Source organism: Geotrypetes seraphini, chromosome 2 (genome assembly GCF_902459505.1).
Source record: "Geotrypetes seraphini chromosome 2, aGeoSer1.1, whole genome shotgun sequence".
Lineage (NCBI taxonomy): Eukaryota > Metazoa > Chordata > Amphibia > Gymnophiona > Dermophiidae > Geotrypetes > Geotrypetes seraphini.
The window spans coordinates 499,847,541-499,867,680 of record NC_047085.1 but is presented as its reverse complement, the minus strand read 5'-3'; the positions used below and the strand labels follow the sequence as shown (position 1 = coordinate 499,867,680).

Here is a 20,140-nt window from a genome sequence, read left to right as displayed (position 1 = left end):
CGAAAGCAGAGAGCTACTCTTGGCTGTTTTGAAAGAGTCCGAGTTTTTTCAGCTGTGTAGAGAAAAGCACAGGAAGCAGTTGGTGTGAGAAAGGGAAGGGAACGTTTGAGAGAAGCAGCTTGGCTCGCTCTGGTTAATAGTTTTGTAGGAGCTGCCAGAGAATTTCCTCTAAGCTCTGTGCGTGTAGCTGTGGGGGATCAGTGTCCCCGAACCCTGAATATACTGGTGAAGGGGGAATTTTATTTGTCCTATTTGCTCTCCTTCTACCTGATAGTGTCCTTGTGGCCTCCCTCCTGTACACATAACCAGCCACAGGGGATTATAGGAGGCCAGGGGCTTGGCAAGAACTCTGTGTGTTTAAATGCGGGATCCGAACAAGCCCCGCCCATGTGCGTGCCCCTATGCGATAATTCACTAAGCATATTGCGCGCCTATGTTACAACATACTGCCGAGTGCACAGCAAGCGCTTAACACTTGTAACGGTAACCAATCGTGTGCGTAAGGGTTCATAGACAACCCCGCGAAAGACAAAAGCGCGCGCCGACAACTGAGCGCAAGACGGAGGCGCGCGCCGAAGAAAATTACAGTTTTTAGGGGATCCGACGGGGGGTTTTGTTGGGGAGCCCCCTCAGTTTCCTTAATAGAGATCGCGCCGGCGTTATGGGGGGTTTGGGGGGTTGTAACCTTAACATTTTCTGTAAACTTAACATTTTCCCTAAAAACAGGGAAAAAGTGAAGTTTTCAGTAAAATGGGGGGGTTACAACCCCCCAAACCCCCCACAACGCAGCGCGATCTCTCCTCCCCACGCCCCCCCCCCCCGTCGGAGCCCTAAAAATAGTAATTTTGTGCGGCGCACACCCCCGCACTGCGCTCAATTGTCTGGGCGCGCCTTTGTCCCGGCGCACTTTTGATCTGACACCATGCGTAAGTCATAGTCTTCTATAACTTATGCTCGCAATCGGTGCTTATAGTTAGGCAACCAGTTAGAGGACGAGGAGGCAAATATTTTATTTTCCAGCTGGTTGGAGACGTTAGTGCAGAAAAAGCAGAAGAGCAGAATGGAAAATCCAAGGCAGGAAAGGAGAGGGGGAAAGTGGTATTTTTCCTGTGTAGGTAAGGAGTGGCCTAGTGATAGAGCTGCTGCCTCAGCACTCCGAGGTTTGTGGGATCAAATCCCACCGCTGCTCCTTGTGACCCTAGGCAAGTCACTTAATCCTGCATTACCCCAGGTACAAAATAAGTACCTGTATATATAGAGTTACCAGATTTCCTCTTTAATAAAAGAGGACACCTACCCCGTTCCACCCTAGCCGTGCCCCACCCCGCCCCCGTGTATCTCCTTCCCTGAGCACATGTGCGGATGTCAGCACAATGATGTCAAGCGCATGCATGTGATGTCATCATGTTGATGTCCACACATGTGCAGAGGCCTCCCAAAACCCGGACATACTGCCAGGTTTTTGAAATCCCTCCAGGCAACCCGGACAGTCCTCTAAAAAGAGGACATAGTCCGTATTTTCCCAGATATCTAATAACCCTATGTATATATGTAAACCAATTTGAATGTGTAACCACAAAAAAGCAGTATACAAGTCCCATTCCCTTTCCCTTTATCCATAAATGCTTACTGTATTTATTTAGCCCTAGGTATACCACTGCAGTGTAGCTATAGAAACCCTCTGCAGGGCAGCAAATAACTCGAGGGAAGGTGTAGGCTTTCAGCAGCATTTTCTCCTGGCCTTCTTAGAATGTATACATGTTCCAATATCCAGGCAGTATAACCTCACACATCAGCGCTCACACAAGGACTTTGTACTTTTCTGAAAATCACTTTACTGGAATAAATGTAGCTCATTTACAGCTATAGTCGATTTTCAGAAGCTTGCTGCCCTAAGGCAAGAGTCCTTGAAGTTCTGAATGCTGCAGCTGAAGATGAAGGTGGAGTTTGGAGAGAGAGGCTTTATGGCAGAGGTGGGAGAATTGGTCGATAAATTGAAGTAGTTTCGGAGGGGAGATGCTGATTTGTGCAGTGTGTAAAAAAGGCGAGCTCACTTCACAGAAGCAGAAGAGCACAGGCTCCTAAGGAAGCATTTGCCCTGCGGGATCAGGGAAGAGCAAGAAGAACACCCAGAGGGTGAGGCAAAGGGACCATTAGGAACAGAGCCTGAGACCAAGTCACAGAGGATGTCAATGTGGGTGGTTCTTGATTGGAGAGATCACATCTTGGCTGACCCATCAGAGCAAAGGTTGTAAGGATAATCAGGAAATAGCAGTAAGCAGACATGGACTCAAGCTTGGTTGAGAAAAAGAGGAGGCCTTTGCAGAGGAAAAACCACTGGCATTAAAGCGTATATACCTAACGTTTACGTGACCATTTATTTTTTTCATCTAAAGGGGACATCTATTAATTGTCAGTCCCGCCCCAATCCCGCCCCCAATTTCTTCCATTCATTTTTCATGTACACATAATATCTTATTAATTCATAATGGTAACCATAAAATTTTTAAAAAACTACAAAGCACACTATAGGCAGAGAAAATGTTAATTATCATTTATATTTGGGGGGGTTTCAAAGATGTCAAGGCAGATGACTTTAAAATATGCAATGTCACCTCAGTAACTATAGAAAAATAGACAAATATAGTGCAAAATATAGACAGAAGATATAAATTCTCAAAACTGACATATTTTGATCACTAAATTGAAAATAAAATCATTTTTCCTACTTTTGCTGTCTGGTGATTTCATGAGTCTCTGGTTGTGTTTCCTTCTGACTGTGCATCCTTTCTTTCATTGCACTCAGGCCCAACAATTATCCCTTTCTATTCTCTCCCTCCCTCCTTCCTATGTCCTTAGTGCCCCCAGTGCCTCCTTCCTATGTCATTAGTGCCCCTTCCTGTGTCCTTAGTGCCCCCAGTGCCTCCTTTCTATGTCCTTAGTGCCCTTTCCTATGTCCTTCCTTAGTACCCACAGTGCCTCCTTCCCATGTCCTTAGTGCCCCTTCCTATGTCCTTAGTGCCCCTTCCTATGTCCTTAGTACCCACAGTGCCTCCTTCCCATGTCCTTAGTGCCCTCAGTGCCTCCTTCCCATGTCCTTAGTGCCCCTTCCTATGTCCTCAGTGCCCCCAGTGCCTCCTTCCTATGTCCCCCTCACTGCCTTCCAGACTTTGTCCCACCCCTGAAGCCAGCCAGCTTGCCTGCCTACCTCCTTCCCTCCCTACTGCGCAAAAAAAAAAGACTCCCTCCAGGCCCGATTTAAACACCCCCTCCCCCCCCCCCCGGTCCGCTGCTGCACTGCTTACCTCCCTGCTGCTGATCGCACCCAGAAGCCTTCTTCCTGATGTCAATTCTAACATCGGAGAGGACGTTCCGGGCCAGCCAATCGCTGCCTGGCTGGCCCAGAACTTTTTTTTGTGCAGCAGGAAGCAATCACCTGTCCCGTTGTCTCCGCACACAGCTTTGGGATGCTGTCCCTGTAAACAGGACATTTTGGCGTCCCGAAGCTGTGTGTGGGAACAACGGGACCGGGGATCCAAAAATGGGATGTATGGTCACCTTATATATACACCAAGCAGAGATGGCTGCACTATATATGGGACTACATAACACACGATTTCAGTACTCACATACCGTGACAAGAAGCAACTAGATCACTAGAAATCCCTTGAAGTAAGAACATTAAACATGTTTTAGATTTATAATATAAAAAATAGGTACAAGACATGCGCACCCTAGTGGGGGCATAACAGCTTCCTAGATTAATTGCCGGCTGAAGACTGCACAGAGATCCTCCTGAGACCCATCCCATCAGTACAGTGGTCTTCCCATCAAGGGTCACCATAAAACAGAGAGGGACATTCACTCATCTAGGTTACATCACTGCAAGTTAGTCTGACCCAGAAAAAAAACCTTTTCCGTTTGAGATGCCAGCAGTTCCTCTGTCATCTGTGGGTCAGTTTTGGATACCCCTGATGTTGAACGACGCTCATGAAGCTGGCCTTACAAAATTGTTTGTATAATGAGGCTTGGATAAGGGAATGAGTGATCGTCACAGAACTGTAACACATTACTTATTAAAGAAAGTCATTACTCTCGGTTAGCTTGGCATTCTTTTGACCCATTTGAAACATATTGCCTCATCTGACTTTTACTTTGGATGCCAACTTTTAAAGAGGCCTGGAACACGCTGGGTATTTTTTAGGAGAGCCAGAAACTGAGGAAATGGACCCTTTTCCAGCCCCATTTCAAGCTTAAGAGAGGCAGTCGCACTCTTGAGCAAAACTCTGGTCTCTCATTTGAGTTAATTGCCCCATGCTGCAAACAATCAGCCAACACCTTTACAAAATGCATCTTAAAGAAATTTTAAAAAGCAGGACTATGAATGATTATATTATAGCTTTTAACTGCTATATAAACCATGAAATCCTGTTTCTGCCTAATGCCGGATAATCTCCAGTAGGTTTCGCTGACACATTTCTAAACAGACGTGGGTGGCTGGCAGAGCACCCGGGCTTCTAGTCACAGTAAGCAACGGGATGTGCTCCACAGTGTCTCTCAACTGAGAGAGCTAATCTACATTTTCTTCTCTTGCAAAAGTTGCAGATTGTACTGTTAAGGAAAGGGCCCTCACCCTTTTCCTCAAGTCATCTCCAAATGCATTGGTAACAGAAGGATAGCGTAGCTCAGTTGTTTCAAACTCAAACCCTTTGCAGGGCCACATTTTGGATTTGTCGGTACTTGGAGGGCCACAGAAAAAATAGTTAATGTCTTATTAAAGAAATGACAATTTTGCATGAGGTAAAACTCTTTATAGTTTATAAATCTTTCCTTTTGGCTAAGTCTTAATAATAATATTGTCATTTATAGCTAAAGAGACATATGATCAAGAAACTCTTTCATTTTACTTTTGTGATTATGATAAACATATCGAGAGCCTCAAAATAGTACCTGGCGGGCCGTGAGTTTGAGACTACTGAGTTAAGGGGAATGGTTAATCTGCTGGCTGGGTTGGAGGGCAGAGGGAAGAACAGGACAATCAAGCCATTGTGACATCACTGATAAGGCTGGCTCTTATTGGTGGAATGAGGCATTATGACATCACAATCTCAGCTCTGCTTCCCAAAGACAAACAGGATGTCATGGTTACAGTTAAGCCAGTGGTCTCAAACTCAAACCCTTTGCAGGGCCACATTTTGGATTTGTAGGTACTTGGAGGGCCTCAGAAAAAATAGTTAATGTCTTATTAAAGAAATGACAATTTTGCATGAGGTAAAACTCTTTATAGTTTATAAATCTTTCTTTTAACAGTTAAAGGAAAGATTTATAAACCATAAAGAGTTTTACCTTATGCAAAATTGTCATTTTTTTAATAAGACATTAACTATTTTTTCTGCAGCCCTCACATTTAAAGTTTAATATCTTTCCTTTCTCAAAACTGACACATTTCAATCACTATATTGAAAATAAAATCATTTTCCCTACCTTTGTTGGCTGGTGACTTTATTTTTCTGTGCTTTTAACTATGTTTCCAGGGCCTTCTTGGCCTTTGACTGATTTTCTCTCTGTCTTCACTTTCTGCCTTGCATCCATCTTTGGCATTAACTTAATTTTCAATTTTTCTGCTTTCTTTTCAAAATCTGCGTTTCCATGTCTTACCTTCCCTTCCTTTCTCTCTCTTCTTCCATCCCTATTTCCATGGTCTGACATCTCTTTCCTGGCGGACAGGAAACAGAGGGTTGGAGTAAAGGGCCATTACTCGGATTGGAAATGGGTCACGAGTGGAGTTCCGCAGGGGTCGGTGCTGGGACCGCTTCTGTTCAATATATTTATTAACGACCTGGAGGCGGGAACAAAATGTGAGGTTATTAAATTTGCGGATGACACTAAACTATACAGCAGGGTCAAAACCATGGAGGACTGCGAACAGGGCCGCCATCAGAAATTTCTGGGCCCCTTACTGAGCAATCCTATTGGGCCCCCCATGCACCCCTCCCCCCCCCTTCTTCCATGGGCCGAATACACACATACTTTTCTGCTAATGCTCCACCTAAGCCAGTCCCTTAAAATCTTCTCACATCCATTGGGTGATTTGGCATAGAGGAGATATTCATAAAAAGAACGTCCATCAAGATCTTTACTCATAGACTGTGCCATTTGCTTTAAATCATCTTCCATCATTAATCCAAATTGCACAATTCTTTCTCTGTCTTTGTCCTGAATGACATCTGGTCACATTGCTGGATCCTTCCAGTCAACAAATTTATGAGCAGGCGCGGAGAACGCATTTTTAAACAAATGTAGTTTATCCTTGTACTCCTTATGTAATTTTAATCATCTATGGATATGTTTGTATGTTTATTGTTCAAATGGTTTTATTTATTTCCCCAAATTTATTTTTGTTATACGCATTGAAAATATTTGATATTGCGTTTAAATCAAAATCTCAATAAACTTGAAACTTGAAACGAGTGCCCGTGAGATTGTGGGAGGGTTAAATACTCAAAACTTAGAAGAATAACAATTTACTTAAAGTTTTTGCTATGCCAGCTTTCTGGTATCTTTACATACAGTGGCGTACGTAGCAAATGTAACACCCGGGGCCCATCATTTTTTGGCACCCCCCCCCCCCCATCTGTAAGAAAAACATGATTTTTAGTAACAAACCACACGTCACACATGAGTACCTAGGAAAAGGCAGCATCTAACATATTGCAGTGAGCAGTACATCAATACACCCATTGTAAAACTAAACAAGCCAGACCAGCACAGTTCAATCCTACACCGTCAATCCTAACAGAAAACCATGTCTTTCGAACACACAGAACACAGAAAACACCTTCACCTAGTATGGAATATGTCATCACAAACTAACCCCTCACTCTTTTACAAAACTGTAGTGTGGATTTTAGCCATAGTGGTAACAGCCCTGATGATCATAGAATTCTGAGCATCAGAGCTGCTACCACCACGGCTGGCGCTAAAAAACGCTCCACAGTTTTGTAAAAGGGGGGATAAAATAGAAATACACAGCTTCAACGCTCTAGATCAGGGGTGCCCAAACTTTTTGGGCTTGCGAGCTACTTTAAAATGACCAAGTCAAAATGATCTACCAACAATAAAATTAAAAAACACAAAGCACACTATATGCTGAGAAAATGTTAATTATCATTCCTATTCTGGGTTTTTTTCAAAGAGGTCAAGGCAGATGACTCTATGCATTGTCACCTCAGTAACAACCATACAAAAATAGACAAATATACCCTCCATCCTTTTTATTAAACCACAATAGCAGTTTTTACCGCAGGGAGCTGCGCTGAATGCCCAGTGCTGCTCTCGACGCTCATAGGCTCCCTGCGCTAAAAACCACTATTGCAGTTTAGTAAAAGGGGACCATATTGTAAAATATAGACAGCTGATATAAATTCAGAACTGTGCATAGTAAGTGAAGGGAAGTTTTCATCTCTGGGAATTTACCCAGTTAACTATTAAGTTATTTGGGCAAATTCCTTTGAAAACTGTGGTAATATTGCCTCCACTTTGCTAAATTTAAAATAAAATCATTTTTCCTACCTTGTCTGGTGATTTCTGGTTGCACTTTCTTCTTCTGACTGTGCATCCAATCTTTCTGGTTGCACTTTCTTCTTCTGACTGTGCATCCAATCTTTCTTCCCTTCTATCAGCCTGTATGCTTTCTCTCCTCCACACCTCATTCCCTCCCCCAACTTTTTCTTCCTCTCTCCCTGACCTTTCTTTCTTTTTTTCTGTTTCTCTTTTTTCCTTCTGTTTCCCTGCCTGCCCCCTTTCTTTCTTTCTCCCTGCCGTTCCCCAAGCCACTGCCACTGCCACTGCTGCTGCCATCGGGGAACAGGACCCACCAATGAATAACAGGCCCCAAAGCCGATGCCGACGCCAACGCATGTTCTCCGTGCTTCGGGCTGACCAGCATTCCTCTCCCCAACGTCAATTCTGCCGTTGGAGAGGAAGTTCCGCCCAGCCAAGCAGCGATTGGCTGGCCCGAACTTCCTCTCCGACTGCAGAATTGACGTCGGGGGGAGGAAGACTGATCGGCCCGATAGATTAGATCGCCAAGACAAAGTGAGTCATGGGTGATCGACTTACTTTGCCTTGGCGAGCTACTGGCGCCCCTGCCTTAGAACACTGCCTAGGATCCTGGGGGAGCCCGGGCCCCCTGTCAGCTCCGGGCCCCTGAATGCAGGACTGGTAGTACTGCCCTAATGGCGGTCCTGACTACGAAGACCTCCAAAAAGATCTGACAACGCTGGAAGAGTGGGCCAAAAAGTGGCAAATGAGCTTCAACATAGGGAAATGCAAGATCATGCATGTTGGGAAGAAGAACCCGATGTTCACTTACAAGATGGGGGGATCACCGCTAGGGGTGAGCCACCTTGAAAAAGACCTGGGAGTGATGGTGGACACAACATTGAAGGCGTCGGCGCAGTGCGCCACAGCCTCAAGGAAAGCGAACAGAATGTTGGGTATCATTAAGAAAGGTATCACGACCAGGACGAAGGAAGTCATCCTGCCACTGTATCGTGCAATGGTGCGCCCACACCTGGAGTACTGTGTCCAGTACTGGTTGCCGTACCTCAAGAAGGATATGGCGGTACTTGAGAGAGTCCAGAGAAGAGCAACTAAGCTAATAAAGGGTATAGGGGACCTCTCATATATTGACAGACTGAAAAAGCTGGGGCTTTTCTCGCTGGAAAAGCGACGACTTAGAGGAGACATGTTAGAAACCTTCAAGATCATGAAGGGCGTAGAAAAAGTGGACAGGGACAGATTTTTCAAACTATAGGGAAACACAAGTACAAGGGGGCACTCGGAGAAATTGAGAGGGGAAAGGTTTAGAACAAATGCCAGGAAGTTCTTTTTCACCCAGAGGGTGGTGGATACATGGAGCGCGCTACCGGAGGATGTGATAAGCAGAAGCACGCTACAGGGCTTCAAAGAAGGTCTGGACAGGTACCTGGAGGACAAAGGGATTGAGGGGTACAGATAAGAGTAGAGGTAAGGTTATAGGGATAGGATTAGAGGTAATTTGTAAAATTAGTCAGAGACCACTGTTCAGGCAGTGGGCCTGATGGGCCGCCGCGAGAGCGGACCGCTGGGCGAGATGGACCTCTGGTGTGACTCAGCGGAGGCAACTTCTTATGTTCTTTCTCTCCCTCCTTCCTTCTTTCCTTTCCCCTGGTCTGGCATCTGTCTCCTTCCCTCCCCCCATGCCCTGGCATCTCTCTCTCCCCCTCCATGGTCTGGTATCTCCTTTCCTTTCCCTCCCTCCCATGGACTTGGCATCTCTTGTTCCTCTCCCCTCCCTTGTCTTCCTTCTCCTTCATTCCCTCTTTTTCCCCAATTGGTTTCAGCAGCAGCAGCATTTCTCTTCCCCCTTCCCTCCCCCCTCCCTTTCCCTATGCAGCAGAAGCATTTCTCTTCCCCCTTCCCTTCCTTGTGGAGCAGTAGCATGTCTGGCTGGCTCCCTTGCTCAGTCGATCGTTCCGTTCAAAGCCTTCTCTCTGATGTAATGACGTTAGAGAGGCTTCCGACGCAGGTGTGGATAGCGCGAAGAGCCACCACCCGCGGCTTTGAACGGAACAATTGACTGCAGCGAGGGAACCAGCCAAACATGCTACTGCTCCACAAGGAAGGGAAGGGGGAAGAGAAATACTGGTGTGGATGGCGTGAGGAGCCGCCACCGGTCAGCTTTGACCAGAACAATCGACTGCAGCAAGGGAGCAGTTGATAATCACGTTCAGACCACGCGCAGCAAAATAGCACCAGGAGGGTTGCATGCGAGTTTTAAGAAGGGTTTGGACAATTTCCTAGAGGAAGAGTCCATAGTCTGTTAAGACATGGGGGAAGCCACTGCTTGCCCTGGATCAGTAGCATGGAATGTTGCTACTCCTTGGGGTTCCAGGATCTTGTTACTCTTTAGGATTCTGGAATCTTGCTATTCTTTGGGATTCTATATGGAATGTTGCTACTCTTTGGGTTTTGGCCAGGTAGTAGTAACCTGGATTGGCCATCGTGAGAGTGGGCTACTGGGCTTGATGGACATTGGTCTGACCCAGTAAGGCTATTCTTATGAAAAGAGGACACGTGGCCCCACCCTGGTCTACCACTAGTCCCTCTCCTCATGTCCTTTCCCAAGCTCGGGGTCATGTCTAGAGGGCCTCCAAGCATGCGCTGGAGGCGAAGCAATGAAGTCGAACGTCATTGTGTCACATCTGTGCATGCTTGAAGGTCCTTTAGACACGGCCCCGAGCTCAGTAAACCTGGACAAACTACCACACTTTGAAAATCCATCCGGGCACCCGGACAGTCTCCTAAAAAGAGGACATGTCCGGGTTTTCTCAGACGTCTGGTAACCCTATCCTTTGCTGAGCCCATGTTGGATCTGCCGCATTAAAGCATGTCTGTCCATATTTACTAGTATTTTGTTCTTCAAGATAACTCTACCTTTTTGCCTAGGAAATTTCCATTTCCAAAACAAGTCTGCGTCTTTTCCCTGTTCTTTTGTCATTTAGGGAAATTACCTTTTTTTCATCTTTATCCACAGGGGCTTTTTCTGGTGTCTCCAACATTTTCAGCTTCTGGGGAGACAGCCGTGGTCGGCAATACCAGGAAGTCCCAAGATGCACCATCCCAGCCCATGCTACTCTCAACGTCCCCCTTCCTTCCCCATGTCGGCGGCCAAGGTGTGAAGTAGAAAGCAGACTGGATCTGCTACAGAAGCAAATCAACAGGTGAGAATGGCAGTCCCTTAGGAATGATCCCTCCTTACAACCTTAGTGGGGGTTGAACAAATGACTGAATGGTGGGACATTTATTAAGTGCTGGCTAGGAGGGAAGAACATCATGTAACATCGTGCAAAGATGTTGGGTTAAAAAGAAAAGTGACCTCTAATACCATAGGCGTAAGGAAGGAGTGGCCTAGTGGTTATAGCTATAGCCTCAGCACCCTGAGGTTGTGGGTTCAAATCCCACACGGCTCCTTGTGACCCTGGGCAAGTCACTCAATCCTCCGTTGCCCCAGGTATTTTAAATAGATTGGAACAGATAGGGAAAATGCTTGAATACCTGATTGTGAACCGCTTAGATAACTGATAGGCAGTATATAAATACCTAAAATAAATAAATAGGCAGCGGAATGCGGTTTAGTTAGGGAGAGTCCGAGAGATCCACCCTAGCCCCAGTGGAATCCTGCGGCACGACCTCTCACCAGCTCCTGACTCTCTCCCCTCCTTCCGGCGCTGTGCTTTTAAATCTTTGGGGCAGCCGCTGAACAGTGTCAACGAGCAGGCATGCCCCCGGAAGTAGAATGAAGGATTCCAGGGCAGACCTGCTCATTGACGCTGCACTGCGGCTGCCCTGAAGATTTAAATTGCAACGCCGGGAAACGGGTGGGAGGGCGGGCACCAACCAGAGACTGCTAGTCTTTGGGAAGGCTATGGCCCCTGTGGCCTCTCCTGTTCCCACGCCTATGTCTAATACCATGGTAGGATATTAGGTCAGTAAAGATGGCCCTTAACCCCATGCTGGTGAACTGGTGAGAGAGTGTGCCATAGCCCAGGGGCTCTCAACCCCAATCCTCAGGACTCCAACCAGTCAGGTTTTCAGGTATCCACCATGAATATGTATGAGATGGATTTGCATGCACTGCCTCCTTGAGATGCAAATCTATCTCATGCATATTTATTGTGGATATCCTGAAAACCTGACCCGCCTGTGGCTCTCAAGGACCGGAATTGTCTACGCCTAGTCTTGAGGGAAGGGTGTTCCCCTGACTCTGTACTGGGATGGTGTTTCATTATGAACCAGGAGGGTAGAGAGTCTCGCTAATACCATGGTGGAACGCTGGATTCAGGTTGGGCTAGGAAAGAAGTATTTCCCCGTACCGTGCTGTGTTACTGCTTCAGAATGAGATATGAGAGGAGACATTGTTTCATTATTAGCTAAACAAGAAGAGTGCCTCCTACTGACCAACCTGCTTTTCGTCGTAAATCTTCCTAAACTTGCTTCCTTCCTAAGATCTAGTATTAGTACAACCCATGATTCCATCTAAGGTCATAGGTTGATTATATCATTACAATTGCAAGTTATGGTATCTTTTTGTAATCAGAGACAGTCTGAGTCATAGTTGAGTAAACTGATCACCTATGGCTTGTGATGGCTGTAATACTGTTCCCGTTCATCTCTCCCTCTCTCTCTCTTTCTTGCTCACTTCTCTTCCTTTCCCTATCTTTCTCTCTTTACCCTCTCTCTTTTTTTCTTTCTCTTTATTCTTTTTCACTCTCTTTTTTCTCTCTTTTAATCTCTTTCCCTCTCTCTCTCTTCCCTCTCTTTTGTTCTTTCTCTCTTCATTCTCTTTCTCTTTTTTGCTCTTTTTTCTTTCTCGTTTAATCTCACTCTTTCTCTCTTTTTTCTTTCTCTTTATTCTCTTTCTTTCTCTTTTTTGCTCTTTTTTTTCTTTCTCTTTCTTTCTCTTTTTTGCTTTTTTTTCTTTCTCTTTTAATCTCACTTTCCCTTTCTTTTCCCTCTTTTTTCTTTCTCTTTTAATCTTGCTCTTTCCCTCGCTCTCTTCCCTCTTTTTCCTTTATATTCTCTTTCTTTTTGTTTTTTGCTCTTTTTTCTTTCTCTTTTAATCTCTTTCCCTCTCTCCTTTCTTTCTTTTTTGCTCTTTTTTCTTTCTCTTTTAATCTCTCTCTCTTTCCCTCTCTTTTTTTCTCTCTTTATTCTCTTTTTTTCTCTTTTCTCTCTCTCTTTTAATCTCTCTCTCTTTCCCTGTCAGGCTGGAGAGCCGAATGACAGCAGACATCAGTACCATCATGCAGCTGCTCCAGAGACAGATGACCCTGGTTCCTCCAGCATATAGCACAGTGTCCTCTCCAATGCAGTCCTCCACCGCCGCTACCTACCCTGCCAGCAACAGGGAGAGGCAGGCACAACCCGTGCTTCCCGTCACGCCTGTGGGATCTGAAACACCGGTGTCGCTTTCTCAGGTAAGGTAACAGGTCCTTTTGCAAGGCCACTCCAGCTGCTCCCATCAGTGGGGCTGGATTTTCATATAAGCTAGACAAGCTACTGCTTGGGGGCTCATATTACAAGGGGAGTCTCACACTTCACAAAAAAAAAAAAAAAAAGAATTAGGTGCATTTGTAAATAATGAAAATCACAATATATAATAATCATTATTATTGGTTTTGTTATCAACTATAGCTGGTTTTTTTATATTTATCATCTATTAAACATCAAATTGACTTCCTATTTGGGGGAGGGGATTTTTAAATAAGAACATAAGAACTGCCGCTGTTGGGTCAGACCAGTGGTCCATCGTGCCTAGCAGTCCGCTCACATGGCAGACCTTAGGTCAAAGACCAGTGCCCTAACTGAGCCTAGCCTTACCTGCGTACGTTCTGGTTCAGCAGGAACTTGTCTAACTTTGTCTTGAATCCCTGGAGTGTGTTCAGGGGCCGCAATATGCTTAAATCCAACCTTGCCCAAGGGGCTCAAGGAGGCAGCTTGGAAAATATTGAAAGAAATGTTCCAGGTTGAAAGTAATGGTTTAGCAGTAACATTTTGAGCTAATACTAGTGGGCAGTCCAGTTTGATGGTGCAATTTTGAAGTATTTGTCAGTGTACTTTAAGGGCCTATGTATAGCTCCTACCCGCATAGTCTTCCAGGCTCTTGTGAGTTACATTCAGGTACTGTAGGTATTTTCTTGTCCCTGGAAGTGGGGGGGGGGATTAAATCTAAGGGCCCGCTTTTTAGCCGACAGCAATCAAAGTTTTGCTGGGCCTTGTACATTGTACATAGCCAGAAGCTGGCTTGCTTTTAGCTTGTTGAGTGTAATATTCGGCACTTAACTGACTATGGGTTACCGCATAAACCCTCCACCCTTTTACAAAGCCGCACTAGCGGCTGCTGCTGCGGTAATCACTCTGACGTCCATAGGGAGTTAATGGACGTTGTAGTGTATGCCGCACGGCTGCCGCTCACAGCTTTGTAAGATGCTGCACAAGGGGATGGGTGAGAAGGGAGGAAAGATGCTGCTCATGGGGGAGGGGAGAAAGTGCTGCTGCCGGCGAATCGCACAGCACTATTGTCAGGGATGGAGTCGGGGACATTCGGGAAGGGCTTCTGGGGTCAATCTAACTAGGGCTTATTTTTGGGGTAGGGCTATATTAGGAGCACCTTTAAAAATCATGCTAGGGCTTATTTTGGGGGAAACACGATATCTGTGTTAAAATGTACTCAAATGAATACACATTTTTCTTTCTTTTCTTTTTCTTTGTACTCTTACTTTTTCTGGGAGAGGATCTGATATGTAAATAATAACTCTGGTTTTTTGGGAGCAGATTGCTTTTGCCTGCTGACCTGTGGATTTCTGCTACTTCTTTTTCCTAGAGTTATAAGCCGAATAGCATGTTTTCATTTAGCCTCTTGGCTGATGTTCTTCCTTGTTGAGCCTTTGAGGCGCATGGTTTTGTAAATGCTCAGAGTCGTTTTGGTCCTCTTCCAGCCTAATTAAGTTGAATATTTAACCCACTGTGGTTTGTGTAATTAGTTAGCCAAAACAAGAGACTTGTGGAGGGCCGATGTCCAAGATGAAGGCTTTCTTGAAACAACTTAATAATCCACATGAAGATGTTTAGGAGCTAATACCCTGAGAGCATTTGGATCCAACACGGTCCGTGTTTCGACACTATGGTCTTCCTCGGGGGTCCCTGTAGGTCCTATAAGGAAACTCGTGGATTATGTATTAAAAACAAACAATGAAACCTCTGCGCTGTTGAGAATTGCTTGAGAGCGGCAGAAATCAATTCTCAACAGCGCAGAGGTTTCATTGTTTTTAATACATAATCCATGAGTTTCTTTATAGGACCTACAGGGACCCCCGAGGAAGACCATAGTGTCGAAACACGGACCGTGTTGGGTCCAAATGCTCTCAGGGTATTAGCTCCTAAACATCTTCATGTGGATTATTAAGTTGTTTCAATAAAGCCTTCATCTTGGACATCGACCCTTCACAAGTCTCTTGTTGTGGTTGGTTCCTTTTTTCTGGCGGGAGTAGGATCAACTTTTCTGTTCGGTTTGTGTAATTAGTTCAAATAAATACAACCATATTGGCTTATTTGACCCAGTAATCTTTCAACAGGTTTAGATTTACAGTACACAGTAGCCACTTCATTGGTCAATAACGCTCTCTGGTTTCCCTTTCTTCCCAGGGTTCCAATTATCAAGAGTTTGAGGCGTTCCAGAGGAAGTCATGTGGGTCTCTGATCCGTGATGGGCAGCACAGCAGCACACAACTTTTACTATACACCCCAGACGTGGTGCTATCGGTGGGGTCCCCACCACTAGGCGCCAGCTTACCTCATGCTGTACCGTACGGCGACACACAGACTGCTAACCCCTATGACGCGCTCAGGCGCTTCTCCCTTCCCGGACAGCTAGGGGACTCCCTGGACATGCGGACCCCTCAAAGACATGCCTCGGATCCTGGCAGTTAGTGGGCGGGGGAGAAAACGGATGGCTTGGACTCAGGGGTTTGCGGCCTTTAATGGCTTCCAGAGAGGATGATGGTAATATCACCAGATCCCTCTGTAGTACATGTGATCTTCACAGGAACCTATGTCCAGTGGAGACATCAGGAATGTTTAATGACCTTGAAACAGGGATTAACAAACTCTCATTGTGGATTGGATTAGGAAGACCTTTTTGTTGATTGCGAGGTGCCTGACTCCTCCTGGTTAAACATGGAACCTTGGGCGCTCGCTTCCCCTTTTCCTGCTGTCTTTCCCTTCCTTGCCCGGAAGGCCCCATTTTCCCAACCCGTGCTTCATCTGGCTGAACCCATTGGAACCCCACTGGATGGATCCTTCATTCAACCTACCTCCACGTCAGACGAGGCGAGAGAAGATGGGTAGCCCAAACAAAAAAATCCAGATACCGAGGGCTCCACCTCCAGGGAGAAGAGGGGCGGAAAGATGAAAGCAGTTGGTTGACATTGTTGGCGATACGGGTATCAGAAAGCAGGTGGGGGGGGGGGAGGTAGCGTCTTTTTCCTCTGTTATCCTCCATAATGCTCTCTCTTTTGGAGGAAAGAATTGATGGATTTTTTTAAAGCTGATAATTCACCCAAAGATGTTAGCTGGTCTAACAGGTAAACAAGGAATGGGGAAAATAGAGCTGGAGGAGTCGGCATCCATCTCAACAGGGAACAGGTCATTCACAAAGACTTGTAGAGTTCACTGCTGTTTGTAAAGAACATAAGAATCGCTCTACTGGGTCAGACCGAGGGTCCACCTAACCCAGTATCTTGCTTCCAACAGTGGCCTGAACTCTTGATTATTGAACACTCTTATTGCTATTCCTAATAATAATAATAATAATGATAATAATATATGTTAATAATAGTATTATTAAGGTTGACTCGAGTAATCCAGTCCAAACAGAATAGCCATGTGTGCTTGATCACATATCAGTATCTTATATCTGGTCACTTTGCTTTGGAGGAGAATACGACTGGCTGGCTGGGCAGGGAGGAGCGGAGGGAAGCCGCGTCGCCCGGAGCGCTCAGCCTTTCAGCAAAGTCCCTGAACGCCCTTCAGTCCCCTGCTACGTCACGACAAGTCCTTTTACAAAAGTTGAGGATGTTTCACTGCGGATGAGCCGTGGGAACACTTAACCCTTCTGCAAAGTCATGGCCATTGTCGTTTTAGGAAAATCTACCAAAGTCCTCCTAGTGAAACGTTCATGCTTAACATTTCACGATGTCGGCAATTACGACACGATCCTCTGTACGTACACTGAAGTGAATCTGAATTTGTCAGATTCAGAACAGGACAAGATTGTATTATTTTTGCAAATGCGAATCCATCTGCCCGTCTTTACAATGCACATTTGTTATCATATGCCCTCAATTTCAGGGTAAACCTTGTACAAATGCTCAGCGCTCAATGTGTGATTATGAACAGCAAAGCTACACCTTTACATACAGCACAGCTACAATCTTCATGCACGATATAGGGCTCCTTTTAAGCAGGTGGCAGTTTTTCAGCTAGCACGCGCTAAAGCATGCGCTAATCGTGTGTGTGCGCTAAAAACGCTAGCGCACCTTCGTAAAAGGAGCCCCTAGTCTTCAAAAGCCTCAGTGGTGACTGCCCGGGATTCACCTAACTCTTCATAGGCTTCAAATATTATTTAAATACGCCTGAAACACACGTTTTTTCAAGCTGAGTACCTTTATGGCTATGGATTAGTGTGAAATCTTTTTTTCAAAAATGTGTGTCTTATGTGTATTTAACTAAACAATATTTGAAGCCTTTGAAGCGTCAGGTGAATCACGAGCAGAATGGCTTGTGTGAAACTAGTCATCACTGAGGCTTCCGAAGATTATTTCCTGCTATGAAGATTGTAGCTGCACTGTATGTAAAGGTGTAGCTGTGCTGTTCATAATCACACATTGAGCGCTGAGCACTTGTACAAAGTTTGGAAGTAATCGCTCCCACCAGTAAGAAAAATTCTTTGACCTGACCAATTTAATTCATTATGTAATTTCAGGATAGATATATGATGGACAGTGGTGTTGCGAGGGTAGAAGGCGCCCCTCCACCAAGATGGCGCCAGGGGAGGTTCACCCCCCAGCCCCCCACCTTACTAAGCCACTGATGATGGATTAATTATCCCTAGTATATTTGCCATATATTGGCAGGAACTATGTGGAGGGACTAAGTGTTCCACTTTGTTTAGAGGGTGGAGTAGAGTGACTGTCAGATACAAAATGCGAATGTTTTCACTGGACATTTTACAGATATTAACCCTTTATTTTGCTGCTGCTGCTGCAACCATTATCTGAATCCTTGCTTGTCTAGGTTTCATAATACAAGGGGCACACTGTCTTTTGTCCTTTCGTAATGGACCGGACCCTGGGTAGAGGGCCTCTTCTTTCAGACCAGCACAGTTGGAGATTGCCATCTATTACTGTGGTGTTTCGAAAACGCCAGTGGACTACCTTGCAGATTCATTGCGGTTACTGTAGGACAGCCTCGCAGGGCGTGGTTTTCATTACATGCTATTGCTATAATGCCACATCATGAGGCTACCCCCTCCCCCCACCTCCACCCCACCAGGGCCTGTCCATTATAGTCACTGTAATCCCAGGACTGCATCAGAAACTGGTCTTACAGTGAAGGCCCCGAGCACTAGATACAAATGCCACGTGGCTATCGCTACAGCAGTGATCGCGCTTTGAGATTCCAAATCGGCTACCAAAGAAGCGGTTGGATAGAGGAAGAACTGTTTGGTTATGTCTGTGTATAGGAAGTCCGTGTGCTTGTCCTATACAGGTAGAAACATAGAAACATAGAAATAGACGGCAGATAAGGGCCGTGGCCCATCCAGTCTGCCCACCCCAAAGACCCTCCCCTACCTTTCTCTGTGAATAGATCCCAAATGTCTATCCCATTTGGCCTTAAAATCAGGCACGCTGCTGGCCTCGATCACCTGAAGTGGAAGACTATTCCAGCGATCAACCACCCTTTCAGTGAAAAATAATTTCCCGGTGTCCCCGTGTAGTTTCCCGCCCCTGATTTTCCACGGTGGACGCTTCCAGAGCAGGGGATGAATTTACACCGAGCATTCTGCCCCCCCCCCCCACTTCTGCCCAACTCTCCTCCCTCCCGCAGCCCACAGCTTTTACAGCCAGAAAACGCCTGAAATATCACATCAGCCCAAAAGGCAGCCGCTGGATAAAATGGCTCTCCTGATGCCTACTGAGCTTTATTAGCAATGAGCGCTTAGAAGTCGCTGATAGCTTTTGCTTATCTTCATGCCTGACTGTGATGTCACAATGAACTCACAGACAATCGCATCTCCCCACGAGTTGATTTGATAGTTTTGCTAAGGATGTATAGCTGTCACCTGGAAAATGCCGGGCCATTATGCCGTATTGATCCATAGCCAATGCAGTGACTTATGAAATCTCGTAACCTAACTGAACTTACGTGATCGGGTCAGAGTAGTGTACTATGGAATCTATCTGGTTTAACCCAAAATAAGACCTAGCATGATTTTTAAAGATGCTGCTAATATAAGCCCTACCCCCCAAAATAAACCCTAGTTAAGATCGACCCTCGAAGTGCCCCCTTCCCCATGAATATCCCCGACTCCATCCCTGACACTAGTGCTGCCCAATTCGTCGAAAAAATCGGACTCGTTGCTGCTGTTTTTGGAGGCCTCGGAGCGGAGGTATGTCAGTCTCACAGTGGGAGGGTCAGTGGGGTTCTGCTGCACAAGGGGATGGGTGAGAGGGGAGGAAAGATGCTGCACATGGGGAGGTGGGGAGAAAGGAAAGAGGAAGAATTGGGGTAGAGGAGAGGAAGGGAGAGATGATTGTTGTACATGAAAAAAAATAAGACATCCCCCCCAAATAAGCCCTAATGTGTTTTTTGGTCCCAAAATTAATATAAGACATTGCCTTATTTTTGTGGGAAACATGGTAGTTTGTCTGGGGGATATGCAGAAGGTTATCATCAGCTAGTGGTTGGTTGTATTCAGTGGCTTAGTAAGGGGGGGGCAGTCTGCCCCAAGTGCCAGGTTGATGGGGGCGCCGGCACCTCTCTGCCCCCCGCCTCTTCCCACTCCTCCCCCTCGTCTTCCCACTCCTCCCCCACATCTTTCCACTCTACCGCCACCTCTTCCCACACCTCCTCCACGTCTTCCCACTCCTCCCCAACCTCTTCCCACTCCTCCCACACCTCTTCCCACTCCTCTCCCATCTCTTCCCATTCCTCCCCATCTCTTCCCACTCCTCCCCCACATCTTCCTACTCCTCCCCCACATCTTCCCACTCCTCCCCCACCTCTTCCCACTCCTCCCCACCTCTTTCCACTCCTCCACCACCTCTTCCCACACCTCCCCCACATCATCCCATTCCTCCCCACCTATTCCCACTCCTCCCCCACCTCTTCCTACTCCTCCCACACGTCTTCCCACTCCTCCCCATCTCTTCCCACTCCTCCCCTGCCTCTTCCCACTCCTCCCCATCTCTTCCCACTCCTCCCCACCTCTTCCCACTCCTTCCCTGCCTCTTTCCTCTCCTCCCCACCTCTTCCC

The 20,140-nt window shown here is 46.1% G+C and overlaps 1 protein-coding gene across 3 annotated transcripts in view; it reads left to right on the top strand.

The window, feature by feature from the left end:
• KCNH2 (potassium voltage-gated channel subfamily H member 2) overlaps positions 1–16,976 on the top strand; it is an 809,359-nt gene extending 792,383 nt beyond the window's left edge. For all 3 annotated transcript variants that reach the window (XM_033932079.1, XM_033932078.1, XM_033932080.1), the window contains 3 exons: positions 10,580–10,766; positions 12,812–13,022; positions 15,250–16,976. In XM_033932079.1, coding sequence (XP_033787970.1) covers positions 10,580–10,766; positions 12,812–13,022; positions 15,250–15,534 — 683 coding nt within the window. In that variant the 3' untranslated portion in view covers positions 15,535–16,976. The remainder of the gene's footprint in view (positions 1–10,579; positions 10,767–12,811; positions 13,023–15,249) is intronic.
• The last annotated feature ends 3,164 nt before the right edge of the window (positions 16,977–20,140 follow it).